We start from the raw sequence: 13,754 nt of genomic DNA, 5'->3' as shown, positions 1-13,754 counted from the left end.
ACTTAGTGTTGGCGGCAATTTTCGCAGAAAAAGCCTGATATGTTCTCTGTCTCTTGAAGTCCACCACTTTGCGTATAATAACGTCGAAAGATGTATTATCACACGACAGATGTGCTAGATACAATAATCACCATATAGTCGCCATCGTCCCATAATATGGTCAATTAATAAAATCGACGCGTCCTGCAAGTACGTTGGTTTTTACCAGCTGATAGCTAAATAAACACGCAGACTACACTGATCACTTTCAGTGCCGTGAGAGAGGGAGAGAGGAGTGTGAAGAGACAGCGAAAGGAGATATAGGGAGATAGAGAGAGGGCGTGTATGTGTCTGTGTGTGTGTGTGTGTGTGTGTGTGTGTGTGCGTATGTGTGTGAGCGTGTGAAAGAGAAGGCGCAGCATACCTGAGGTGGTAAACGAAATAGAAATCGAAAAAGACTGAAGTGAGTGGAAAATGTGGCTGAATTGCGGGAATTGTCTGGCTATATTGATAGACCAATGTAGAACTATCAGACAGTAAAATAATTACGCCTTCCATCCCCACACAGTAAAAATAAGCAAAATATAAAACATAAATAGACTCTTATTTAATGTGAGTCAAGTGAGTGTGTGTTAGTGGGTCTGTGGTTATATGGTGTTCCCAGTGCCAGCAGATCAGCTGAGTGTTAGCACCAAAGACGGAGCGCGTCCATCTTTTGGACTGACTCTACAAACAGTGAGTATACATGCGACCAGGACAATTTTTTGCTGTTGTTGCTGTTAAATGATTTTTATTTAGCAAATCCAATTAGCTTATGGGTATGCTTACGTGGAACTTGGTACACCATAAGATGGTTACTAGTAATTTGGTATCAATTGACATTTAGAGCTTATGACCGCTATTAGAGACAGGAGGAAGTTGCTGGTCGTGGCACGGTTATTGCAAGGTTAAGATTCGACATGTATTTTAAGTAGCCAATGGCACTAGTGCTATCCGCATTCGCTAACTACACCCTGTGGACAGTTTAGGTAAATTATAGATCGGGCTAGTGAAGTTATGAAATGTAACAGTGTTTACGAAATGACAAAAGGGTAGTGCGCAACAGAATTGCGCGCACTGCCCAATTATTTTAGTTTAGGTTATTCTGATGCTAGATTTACTTCAATTAGAAGCTTCATCAGGGAATCCCATATTCACTTCGAAAACACGAAGCTCTAACTTGGTCAAGAATTAAACTGCCAAGCAGTGGACCATTGTCTACATTTGCCTGGCCAGCATTTAAACAGATGCTTAAAATTTTCTAAATCTGAAAGCTAGTATTTTGCGGCTAGTGAGTCAGTTATCCTGTAGTAACTCTCTCTTTCTGCGCAAATCTATGTTCTCTATTTAATAATAGAATGCATAGACAGCGTCTTTGTTTATTCGTTTGGAGGCTAATATTTTTCAAACAGCTGAGGAACTTATAATCAGCGTTGTTTGGGCTAGACGGGACAGAAAGTCATATAAAAAAATTTATTTACTTGATGCGCAGAAATCGTGTAGTATTGCGTAGGGAATATCGCGATGTAAAATCTAGACAAGGTCCATAATAGAACAAAGATTATATTCGCTGTTTTCAAAATCGTCAAATTATCAACTGTATTGTACTATTTATGGTCGGCAATATTTCGCTTCATGAACGATGAAAAACATTTCATAACACCATAACGTATTTTTATGGCATGTGATATTTACGGATGTAAGATGTTGTAATTCAGCACAGTGTTATTGCTGCAATTTTGATTATTATTATTATTACGTAGATAAAATTGTTGGCCATAACTGTTCGTACTTCGGCTATATTATTATTTGTGCTTGTAGCGTTAGTCTTTATATTGTTCACCGAAATTGTCATACACAAAGCGTTAATTTTTGTAAAAGCCAGTTTGTAGGCTTACCCTCAGGAAAGATACCAATGGTTTAGGTGATACTCATGTATTATGATATATGGTTCATTTATAATAGTCGAAAATAGTACCACTGGCCGTCATGCTTCCGCCTATTTAATTGCTACTTTTTGAAAACAATTCAAACAAATTCAAACAAGTCTTGAATCTAAGACGCACCGAAAGTAGTTGGTCGGCTCAGATGCTAAACAGCATTGCAGAAATGGTTAGAAGATTTGAATTTCAACTCGTTCCAAGCTCAACCCAAGCAATTTTTCAATAGCTTCGTTTTCCTTTGTTGATATCGATGTAGATAATGTTGCCCTTTGGAGGCAATGAAGCTGGTTGCAGAAGTTTGGGCGGTATGAGCAACTGTGAATGCTTTCGTTTGAGGCCTTCCCCTGCCCACGATGCAAAATGGCGCCGGGCCGACCTTCAAGACACATTTCGGGAACCACTAGCCACCAGACTTTGGTTCCATCTCCTGGCAGATTGTGAGCTTGAGACCTGTTGGAACGCTGTTGACCCGCCACAAGCTGACGGTGATATCGGGAAGGATGGTACGTATTACACGACGTTAGCAAAACATGATTGGAGTAGCAATTGCTATGAAATATCTATGCATTTAATTCATATTAGTTTAGAGTTTATTTAATTTAATTCGTATTAGTTTTAGGTAGAGACCTAACACAGTGCGAACATTCTAAAAAAACAACATCTCGGAATCGTCCAGTGAGTCGCCCATAACGATATCATATACGTACTTAATTTTTCTTACAGTAGCTTACCTGTTGTTTTGTCTTTGCTTTTAATACAGGTTTTCGTCTTCTTGTTGCTTGTTGTTATAGTTGATTGGCTTATTAAGAAAGCACTGATATTTTAAGGCTAGCCATCAAGAAAGCTGTTTTGTCCCTGCCGTTTACCTTAAAAGAGGATGTTTTTGTCAAGAAACATTATACTTTAGGGTGAATGAAAAAGAAAGCATCATTGTTTGTTATTTTATTGATGTGAATATTTCAGACGGAGCATCGGGCGGTCGGTGGAGTTCAAGTGGAATGTGCAAAAAATGCTTTCCCCTGCCATCCGCAAAAGTGGGCTCAAGCCCAACATCAGCCCAGATTTTGGAAAACTGGACATGGGCAGATCCACCAGGTGTGTTAAATAAATTTCCTTTTTAGTCTGTTTGATTTCCTCGTTTGCTACTGGTAGGAGGTGCCACAAAACCGATGCATTATGCAGGCCTAGAAATCACAGCTAACAATGTGTTTTGATGTACTCGTACATCTTTTTCAAGCTACGACAAACGAAACGCAAAAAAATGAAGATTCATTATAACAGAGAGCAACTTTTAAATGTGTGGTGAATCGAATGATAGCTAATCACCCCTTTATACATCGTTATTATGTTTGCTACTTTAAGCTTGCATCATAATATGCCTACTTTTCTCTTACTCAGGCAGGGCGAATATTCTACGATATTTTGAAGAGTTATCGCGCGAGGATCACTGGACGGCGTGTGAATCTGCTCGCACTACGCTCTGGTCGCGAAGACTACGACAACAACTTTTATTGGCCGAACGCTTTTTCACGGCTCAAGGAACTCTTGCTGTTAGTGATACCCATTTTGGGTTCTCCGTCAACGCGCCCACCCGGACCGGAACTGCGCCCCCTGCATCGATACCGAAGCAGCCGTACGTGCCGCAGTTCAACAGTCATAATTAATTTTTGGGCTTGAAATAATAGTTACATTAATTTATGTTTATGTTATACTACTTCTAAGTTAATATACACATAATGGAGTACATTATAAACCTGCATCTGACGTAAGTCAGATTCGTGCTTTGACATACGTTTCGTGTAGGTAAGTAGTTACAAACATATTCCAGGGTGTGGATTTTCCGCTATTTAGTCGCGGGTTTTTTTGTTGATCTTTGCAGATCAACTGAAAACCAACCAGCAGGACCATCGGGTGCTGTGGGCGGTATGCAAACGACTGCACCGGACTTGACGCCTACAGAGGCGCTTGCTCGACTGGGGTCTAAAGCGGCCTTAGGTTTTGCGTTTGCGTTTTTAAAACGCGCTTGGCGTTGCGGAGAAGATGGTGATCTTTGCGCAGACCTACTGAGGGATGCCCTTCAGGCTTTGCGGGTTCTTCCTGCGGGAACTCTATTTCGACATGACAATTCCGTGTGGTTGGAAGTCATTGCTATGAGCCACAAATTCCTTCGGAGCGTCATTCTTGAGTACGTAGATCAGTGCGAACCTTACGATCATATAGCATAGATATTTAGCATAGAAACAAAAACTAAACTAGAATTTAGAAAACAATCTATTTTAAATATCTATTAGCAAATAATACCCCAATCTATCTGTGGTAACTATTCACAGGAATGTTTTTGCACTATTTCATGTAGCGAACTGAACATGACGGTGCCCGAGGGAGATCGGCAGCTGGCGCTTCGACTCCTGTTTGAGTTGGTCCTACAACAAGCAGGATTGCAACAAGTGTTATCGGCTGTACAGTTATTGTGGACTTTATGGGGTCGCGCTGACAACAGACAGCCAGGACAAATGTGCGCCTCTCTTCTTTCTGTCCTACAACGCTTTCAACAAATCGCCTCTGCAAGCCAGGTAAGGTACACGTGCATGAGAAGGGTATCCAAATGTGTTTGTCAATAGTCTGCTCGTTCGAAGCGTGTTTTCCTTCAAAGAGATTTCAAGAGAGAAGTTCAAAGCTACCTGGGCTCTTTTGCAGCTTGAATTTAAACAAGATTTGGCAATCTAAATTTTCGCGACTAGCTAACGGCTAGCTAGAAAGAAACGATAATCGCAACATACTGAAATTCGTGTATGCTTAACCTAAAGGTTTAGTCAACTGGTAAAGTAAAACTTACACTGTTTCAATTCCCATGTCTCTAACTAGTTTTCTGTGTTTCCCAATTCTTGTTATTGTTTAAACGATCATTATAGTTGCTTATGCCTAACATTTGACTGAATATTTACTGGATATTCCAGTGGCCTATAGATGATGATGGCTGGTTATCAATAAATCCCAACCGTGCCCTCCTGGACTTTCTACAACTCCCGAGTGCCGAATCAGAAGCAGAGTGTGAACAGCTACCCGTTGACCTTAAGCAGTGCGCAATGCTGATCATGGCTTTGCTGGACAAGATGGCAGCACCTCATCTACCCAGAGCTTCAAAACGAACCTTCTGCGTACCGGATACGGTAAGAAATAATATTCTATGTTTCTCTGCAGTTTGTGATAATATTTTTCAAAATTTATTTACTAAGTTATTTTTTCAATGTTTTGAATCTCTTCGTAATTAAGGAACGGGATGGTGTTTCGTGTCAGGAAGTCTTCTATTGGGGCAATGAGCGTCTCTGTAGCGGAATGGCAAAGACCCTCACTCCAACTCGTCTTGACGATCTTCATCTGACAATCAAGACGGTTGTTTTTTATGAGGCGTACCTGCTCATACTAGCCAAAGATGGACGCATCTACCGACAGGACTATGATGCATTGTTTCTTGTAAGTTGAGTCGATATCGTTTTGCACTTATGTTGAGTAAGCTCATACGCTTACGATAAAAAAAATGACCCAAATGGCTGGGTGTAAAATGCATCCGGCGCACTTGCCCATATACATGCATTTTTTTGCAAGCGTTTTAAAAATTCATTCGGTTTTTATGCATCTGAGTAATAACTTATTTAATAGTTGTCGTTTATGTGTATTAGTTACGCACACAGCATACATTTAATCGAATCGACCTCGTACTAATAATAGTTCTAAATTAGGGTCAAGATCTTATTGACAATCTGCCTATCTGCTTCTGGACTATAATTTCAGTATCCGTGTCAATTGGTAAATATCAAGGAAAAAATGTCTCAGTTAGCTATTACTATAAGCGAGATCTTTGCCGTGTCGGAGGAAGGCAAACTCTACAAGTGGTCCCTTAGCGACGCAAGGTTGGTCCGACTATTCCTTAGACCGCTGTATCATTGAAACTCGAGTAATAACAACTACCCAAGCCCAACAAAGACACCGTCTTAAAAATTCCCGACTCTCACATTAGTCTAGACGGATTCTATGTATTCAATATTTGATACTTACCTTTAGCGGAGTTTCAGCTGTTTCACTCTAAAAGAACCAAAAGAACCGTTGTTCGCGCTGCTCCTTCTAAACATATGTTAAAAGATTAATCATGTTTTTCTGCTGCACCCACCTTCACAGGGACGTTCGAGTGGTGGGCGTTCTTCCTGATATGGTGGAATCGATAAGCGCCTTTGGAGAAAACGTACTAGTTCTTTGTGGACCCGGAAACGGAGCGAAGACAACGCCTGGGTCGGCTCCTGGAGGAGTGCAAAGATTATTCGTACTTAAAACACTTGAAGATATCTCAACCGAAGTACGCTGCCCCGATTCCCTTGGCACGACGGTTAGACTAAGCAAGGTTGTTATTGGCAATGGGGTTAACCTCGCCCTCACGCAACATGGTAAGGAACATTGTTTGCGGTAAATACAGAAAAGTCTCGTGAATGCAGTAGTACCATCAGCGCTTACCGCTCTAGCAGATTAGGTTCTGATCTCTTAAGGTAGGTAAACTATATTTGTCCAGCTAATTTTTTTTCTGACTTTGGATTATTTTACCAAGTTTTTGTAATTATTCTAAACTCATACCTAAATTTTATCGTTAAACTTATAGATCTTTTGAAGTCTACGCATAGTCAGATTCGGTTCGAAAGTTTGACTAATGGCTAAATCTTTGTATTTCTTTTTTTGGGTCGACATAGGAGGATTGTACATGTGGGGCACGGATCAACCATTTCCCGAATTGAGCTGCTTACACAAATGTGTCGCCGACGTTTTTTCCGGCCACGGTAAATGCATAGCATTGCATAAGGATGGCTCTTTGTACATGTGGACAAGTTCATGCCACTCGCCAGTGCATCTCGAAGGTCTGTTAGGCGGTGTGAAAGCAATTCATGTGGCATTAGGCCCAACTCGGTGTATCTTTGTCGGCGAAGACCTCTCGTACTGGCTTTGGGACTATCTTGAGCCTAAAACCACGGAACTGGACGTCTTAGCTGGGTTGCCGTTCGGAGGAGCTTCTGTTGGCCACGGCTCGGTAAGTCAAAATCATAAAAGTTTTTTTCATATACATTACATAATTTTGTAATTTCAAGGCACATAAACTCTACGCAATTGTTATATACGCTGAAGGATCGTTTAAATATTTATTTGTCAGTAACAACTCTTGACTATGCAACGTACCTGTGAGATATCACCAAAAATGACGTTCGCCATTTTAACCTATTTTTATTCCTGGCTGGCCCTGTTCTGCACGAGATATCCAGATGAAGTGTAATGCACAGAAACATGTGCCATCATTTTTGGTAGATGTGACTGTAAATTCAAACCTAACGTATACAACACGGGAAGCATGAGAATTTCTACGTTCTCAAAGGCGAAATCTAAAATCCAAATTATTTCTGTTATTCGTCATCGCTAGACAGACTAGCTTACTTAAAGCAAAAACACAATTTTGAGTTTTTTAATACTTTTATTAACCGTTCACTTCTGCTCTATGCGTTATTGGGATACGTTTATGACTTCTGACCATATCTGTGCGTAAACGTTTTCTTCTGATCACGGTTAAGACCTTTTTAGAAACCGTCATACAGAAATACCAAGAGAAGATATATCGAATAATCACCAACAATACCGTTTTGGTAATTGACCTCTAAGTCCATATACAGTAGACGAAATAATCATTGCTTTTATTATATTATTCAGGGTCGCAGCACTTTACCACGTCTTTAATAGTTGTATTTGTGTGGTTCTGTTTGTACTCGCTCGTAACAATGTAATTCACAAATAAAATTCTGGGGCAGCCTTACACCTGCCTGGAACTTTGTCCAGCATAGCATCAGTTCATACTTATGATATAATACCAAAACACAGGGTGCTTCCAGTTCATCAAACTGCAAGCGTACAGTGGATTTTTTAATGGCTTATGATAGTCATTACTGCGAAAATATCAGTATTGACATTACGAGATCAATATTTTTGTTTTTCTATTTCTTAGGGTAATTGTCTTTTTATTGGTCATCGATTAACTAGTGGCGCTCAGCGGAGAAGCAGACGGGGACTATAGTTCTGACTATGGCAGTTCAGTGCACCTGTATGCTTACTGTTGGCTGAAAATTTCGATGGTCCCACAAACATGGGCTTCTTAAAGCCTTGTCTTGTTCAATGTATATATATATATATATATATATATATATATATATATATATATCCGGGCCTAACGGAATGTTTTCTTGGAGTATTGCTTAGAAAAATTTATATTGCATCCAGAATGTGACCATCAAACACTGCCAGGCCGGATCCAAGTCCACCTATTTCATATTTCCAATATCTTATCCCTATAAACAACTTGCGTGGGCCCAAATCTGAGAAGCTAATTTTCAGCCAGCCAGCGCCATTTTCTACTTCTTTAAATGCATGCACATCCACATGAGAAGTATTTAAAGCCGATTTTATGAAAGACAACAGAAGTTAATACAGGACGCAGTGATTTGAATGTTGCAAACTTGACCATATGCCGCTTTACTTTCAAATTATGTGTGCAACTTCTGCGTGCCCGATTACCAGTTCCTGATCCTCATCCAAGTGATTTCGTATTTTCGCGGGTTCTCTCTTATGACCTTACTAAATGACCTTGCAATGATGATTTTTATATCGTTTCCTTGTATCATGGTTATATGATGAACAACGGTGGACCACGTAAAAAAATACGGATTGTAATTTAGGCCATGAAGAAAGTTCTTTTCGAATTTTAAATGCTTGTGCCTGTGTGTGTGGCGCTTGACTTCATTTTATGACTGTTGCAACTTCATCGATCAGAACATGTTCATTTGAGAAACATATACACTGGCTAATTTTCCATCTGTGTAACTCCCAACGCGGCCCATAATTTGAGAGCGTAAATCTTAAATCCAGCTGTCTATATTTCAAATGCACATCGGGGCTGCTGTATGAACTGCAGCGATTGTAATATCAGTTGCGCCCATTTGCATCATTAAATAATATGATTTGTTCTATATTATCCTAAAGAACTCATTCAAGCCAATGTCAGATAAAAAATTGTGAATCGTGCGCTTTTTCCGCTCAATACGATTTTAGCAGTTAACAGTTCAATTCTTTTTTATTATGGCAAACATACTAACGTATTAAACTTGACCAGTGACATATATGATCAACACTTTTGAACACATAAAATTGCATTCTGGTACGAAACACTACGAAAGTACGCGAGTATCACTTAAAATCAGACAAATTCAACGAACGCGAGTATCACTTAAAATCAGACAAATTCAACGAACGCGAGTATCAAATAATAAGAAAAAATAAGAAAATCCCGAAACTGCTATAAAATCCAATCAAGCGTCGCAGTAGTCGATTAAACCCAAATGTCGGACGAGAAAGTTTTCGATTCAGAGCTTATTAGTGGCTGTTATTACAGCCCTATGTATACTGTAAAGCCCATTTTTTATATTCGTTTACGTATTATTTCAGTGTGGAAAGTGTTAAACGAAGTTTACCGGAAATAGTGATCCGCATAGACTGTGTCACCTTCTTCTTTTTAAATATGTAAATACGTCGTACTTAAACCCCGTAGCAACAAACAAGAATACACGTACTCTTAAGTGTATTTTACGAAATTGTGCATGGTACGCTAGTAACTGATTTAGTTAAACACTAATCACGTTCGCGTCGTTCTTGTCATTTGCAAGAGCCACGGCTGCTGTCAACACGATTCTCTTGAAGATGCTACACTTTTATACAGCTTCGCGAGAAGCCGTATTTGAGAGGTGAAATGAATGTAGCAGTATGTAAGTACTCTATTATAATGAATGTTCAATCTGTCGTAGAAAGTTGAAATTGACTTGTGGATTTCAGAGTAGTAAAGTCATCGCGTCCTAGAAGAATGTCGTAGAAAAAAGTGTACAAACATTTTTGAAAAGCAAAGATGAAACTGTTCGGAGAAATGTATTTGTAAAGTGCTGTGATATAATTAAATTGAGGGGTACTGCGGTCCAGATGAATGCTACGTGCTGTATCTTGTCTAGATCCTGATCTGTTTTAGCATTCGTTGGTTGGTCCATAATACCTCCGGTGGGAAGTTTACGATTCATTCAATGCATACCAATGAGTTTTTCGGCAACTCCAAGGTAGTAGACGGTCTGAGCGATACCGAATAGCGGCGCAATGACGATCATACGGCAGCCGGCCCCCTTGAAAAACGCCTTTAGGCCTTCATTTTTGAAGATTTTTCTGTAAACACGGCAGACAGCAATTGTAAAATGCTAAAATATTGCTAAAATACATATGGTAAACAACACGAAGCTCAGTCTAAGTCACTCGAATCGGACACTAAAGTCATCGGACGTGCAAGGTATAGTACACGCAATACAATATTCAAGCATGCGAGGACGTCATTGTCATTAAGATGATTTGCAGAACTTCTATGATGCCAAGATATTCACGTGCTAGATGGGAAACATGCAGTCAAACTTCTCTCACGACTCCCCGCGGACCTTCCGTTCACGCAGTCTAGTTCGGGATACGAATCGATACTCATACTGTTGGGAAGGCAGATAATACAGTCAGCCCAAACTCGCCTTCTCTCTCTCCCCCTCTCAAATCTTCAGTCCTTGTGTAGAAGATATCACATAAATGTATTGAATCTCACAATGTATATATATATATGGGGTGGTACGTTGAAATTGGGGAAAATTTTAGAAGGTTATTTGTTGCTAACAGACATACCCTCCTCCGCTACTCCCGGTAAGAAACTAAAACCGTTTTTCTCAGAGCAAAAACATGGTATAGCTGTAAACATTACGTTGTTTTGTGGGACTTGAGCAATCAGTTACGCCAACCTGACGCGATTCATAATTGTGTGCTAATTAAACCATATTTCATAATTCTGGTCAAAAAGTGAACTTTTTTGACTACCCAATATATATATCACGCTGATTCAACCACGTTCGTCCCACTTAGTGCCCGCGCCTCATTATGCTTGTGCAAAAATCTTAAAACCCATATTCTAGACAATGACTATTACATGTTGATTGGGTCCGAAGAATACAAATCATGTGTGAGATAAGATACGTACATGCAAGCATCGGCCACTCCGTTGTAATTTTCTTCGCCGCTTCCCTTGGTCAGTAGTTGTAATCGCGTTTTCACCACATCCATGGGGTTTACGGCACAAGCGGCAGTTGATCCAGCTATGCAGCCAGACAAAAAGCTTGCCCAAAACACCGTTGTTCCGTCCTCACGTTTTGGTCCGAGCGAGTTAAGGTTGGCGAATAGCGGAAAGTAGATCATCGAAAATGTTACATCACGAAGTATTGTCGCTCCTGTGCCTTTGTACAAGCCCACAATACCCTCGCGTTTAATTAAGTCCATAGCGATTGTTGTTGCCGATAACTTCAGTACCCCGCTGCTTGACTTCGCTAGATAAAATTAGACGATAAAAATCAGAATTAGTATAACGCAACAATCCAAGAACGGAAAGCGTTAAGTTATACAGATATGAACAGATTGGCTTTGTTATTGTGAAAAACAGCGTGGACAACGTTGTGTGCGCCACCAAAAACTTCATTCCCACAACCGGTCTTTTCTTTATTCTTTATAGGCATTAGCCTTACTAGGGTTTATCCTCACTTTCAGCAGCACATTACCCTAGCTTATTTGTTATCCGCTGAAGCAGTCAGCTGAGTGAACAACCGGCCATTGTCGCACTTGCTCAAAAACCTTGCTGTACTAATGTGAGAAAATAAGCCAGAATATAATGCAAAGCAATGTTTAGAGCCATGAAAGACAGCTAAATCGTTCAAATGTCCAGTATTCCATCAAAGGTGCAAGTAATAGAGCTCCAAGAGAATTGTAAAGTGCGTCAGTCTGTTTTCCCTCGCCTAAAACCATTTTTCACACGCTTCTGTAAAAAAGACGATTGTTGTTTGCCACTTACCAACTCTTCCGGCGTCCTGCAGCTGAATTTTAAGCAATTCCATAGGGGTTGTAACAACGATCTGACAGAATCCAGCTCCACCACCCGCAAGCATTTCATTTGCTAACGATAATTTTCTACAATCATGTGATGCACAGACAGCAAAAGTGAACCGCGAGCATAAATTAGTTCGGTATATTTGCATGAGTGATAATCTTCGCGACCTATCGACAGATGCCAATCTGCGACTTGTGTCTTATTATTCATGATCTGTCTTTTTAACATACATCAAATAGCTGCATTAAATAACATGTACTTTCTAATCTCGAACGGACCCCTTTTGTTTCGAATTTATCGAAGATAAACGATGGACAATTGAATAGAGCAACCCATTCCGCGGGAAGTTATTCTCTCTGTTGGGCTTTTCGAAGAAACCAATGAAGATGATGAAGCGGGGTAAACTTCTCAGCCAACCAGCTATTGACGGCAGAGCCCAAAACTCACCCGACTCGCGCGTCAGTTAGATAGTGTCGGAAGAAGTCGTTGGCTGTAAGCTTGATTGCCTTCTCCGGTGTGATGAGCAGAATGTTGACCGCTGAACCTCGATACATGCCGAAATAACCTTCGCGTGCGTACGTCTTACGGAAACAGTCTAACATAGACTTGTATTGTGCCTCGCCCTTTGGCCCAATCTAAACAAAGGCATTTTGGTTGCAAGAAACAAAGCCATATGCGTGCGTGCAGTAAGCATTGAAATTTAAGTATTTACTGTTAATTTCTATGGAAGGAGCTTGGACATCTGACTGCCCTTATCGGAGCAGTTTGAATCGAAAAATTTGAGAAAATATTTTACTACTGAGTAGGAAAATCGGCTTTTTGAATTAATTGACTACTTAATAATACAATTACACGGTTAGAAATGTGTATAGATTCGTATAGTATTTAATCTCTTCCCACTGCAACGTTCATCTCCAATACGTACACCGTGGAAGAAAATGCCATTTAGTGAAAGTAACGCTATGAGCTGATTATTATTTTCGACGTATTGTACAATGGATCAGTATCAATTCACTCGGAGCCACGGCTTTAATTAAACAACAGGAGTCTATCGTCCATGCGTTCGACCTGAGACGTATGTCGTTACGCAATCTATATGCTGAAAGCCGCAGATGTTAGTAACTAGGGTATGATCTCGTATTTGGAACGATTCGAAAGGATAATGTAAATGGCTTAGGGTTGAGTTAAATCACCAAGAAGTCATGTGTGTTGTTCGCTATCGATAGAATGCCTGTTTGGTCTCTGTTCTTTGCATTTATTTTTTGCATAACAGAAGCAGTACATATAATTGTACATATATAATAAAATACGCAACCTTGATCTTTTTCGATACGTTTTTTAGTGTCAATAAAACCGACGAAGTGACTCTCTTTTCATTGCACCCGGCAGTATAAAGGAATTGAGTCCAAATGTAGATTCACGCCTACGTGTATTAATGTTAGTTGTTTTTGAAAGATTGAGCGATGGACGAAAGGCCCGAGAAAACGTTCGAAAACTAAGGTGTCCTAATTTAAATCCTAGAACCTTGAATTATATTATTGTAATTCGCAGCATCCATGTACTACTTTTCATAAATGCTTCGATACTCAAAATATAATGATGACAATTGTCGTTCGAAACACACGTCAAACGCTGTTACAAAGCTAATGAGCACCCCTGTTACAATCAGGAGGACATCTTCTCCTGCGATAGCTAACAGGTAAAAAGGAATCAACGAATACACACACACAGACATAGACACACACACACACATACACACACACATACAC

At 40.0% G+C, this 13,754-nt stretch overlaps 2 protein-coding genes across 2 annotated transcripts in view; one reads left to right on the top strand and one right to left on the bottom strand.

Moving 5' to 3' along the window:
• The first annotated feature begins 234 nt into the window (after nucleotides 1-234).
• The window catches only part of HERC2 (E3 ubiquitin-protein ligase HERC2), a 45,409-nt gene continuing 31,889 nt past the window's right edge, over nucleotides 235-13,754 (top strand). Inside the window, exons 1-11 of the mRNA XM_086969796.1 lie at nucleotides 235-714; nucleotides 2,218-2,464; nucleotides 2,925-3,056; nucleotides 3,360-3,594; nucleotides 3,841-4,146; nucleotides 4,318-4,534; nucleotides 4,919-5,131; nucleotides 5,235-5,435; nucleotides 5,754-5,872; nucleotides 6,138-6,400; nucleotides 6,698-7,032. Of these exons, the coding sequence (XP_086825922.1) occupies nucleotides 631-714; nucleotides 2,218-2,464; nucleotides 2,925-3,056; nucleotides 3,360-3,594; nucleotides 3,841-4,146; nucleotides 4,318-4,534; nucleotides 4,919-5,131; nucleotides 5,235-5,435; nucleotides 5,754-5,872; nucleotides 6,138-6,400; nucleotides 6,698-7,032 (2,352 nt within the window). The 5' untranslated portion in view covers nucleotides 235-630. The remainder of the gene's footprint in view (nucleotides 715-2,217; nucleotides 2,465-2,924; nucleotides 3,057-3,359; nucleotides 3,595-3,840; nucleotides 4,147-4,317; nucleotides 4,535-4,918; nucleotides 5,132-5,234; nucleotides 5,436-5,753; nucleotides 5,873-6,137; nucleotides 6,401-6,697; nucleotides 7,033-13,754) is intronic.
• The window catches only part of LOC111263814 (mitochondrial glutamate carrier 1), a 15,019-nt gene continuing 8,712 nt past the window's right edge, over nucleotides 7,448-13,754 (bottom strand). Inside the window, exons 3-6 of the mRNA XM_086969795.1 lie at nucleotides 12,433-12,620; nucleotides 11,950-12,065; nucleotides 11,089-11,431; nucleotides 7,448-10,244 (exon numbers count right to left, since the gene is read on the bottom strand). Coding sequence (XP_086825921.1) covers nucleotides 10,106-10,244; nucleotides 11,089-11,431; nucleotides 11,950-12,065; nucleotides 12,433-12,620 — 786 coding nt within the window. The 3' untranslated portion in view covers nucleotides 7,448-10,105. The remainder of the gene's footprint in view (nucleotides 10,245-11,088; nucleotides 11,432-11,949; nucleotides 12,066-12,432; nucleotides 12,621-13,754) is intronic.

Source organism: Varroa jacobsoni, unplaced genomic scaffold, assembly GCF_002532875.2.
Source record: "Varroa jacobsoni isolate VJ856 unplaced genomic scaffold, vjacob_1.0 scaffold_791, whole genome shotgun sequence".
In the NCBI taxonomy this organism is placed as follows: domain Eukaryota; kingdom Metazoa; phylum Arthropoda; class Arachnida; order Mesostigmata; family Varroidae; genus Varroa; species Varroa jacobsoni.
This window is presented reverse-complemented; position numbering and strand designations above follow the sequence as displayed.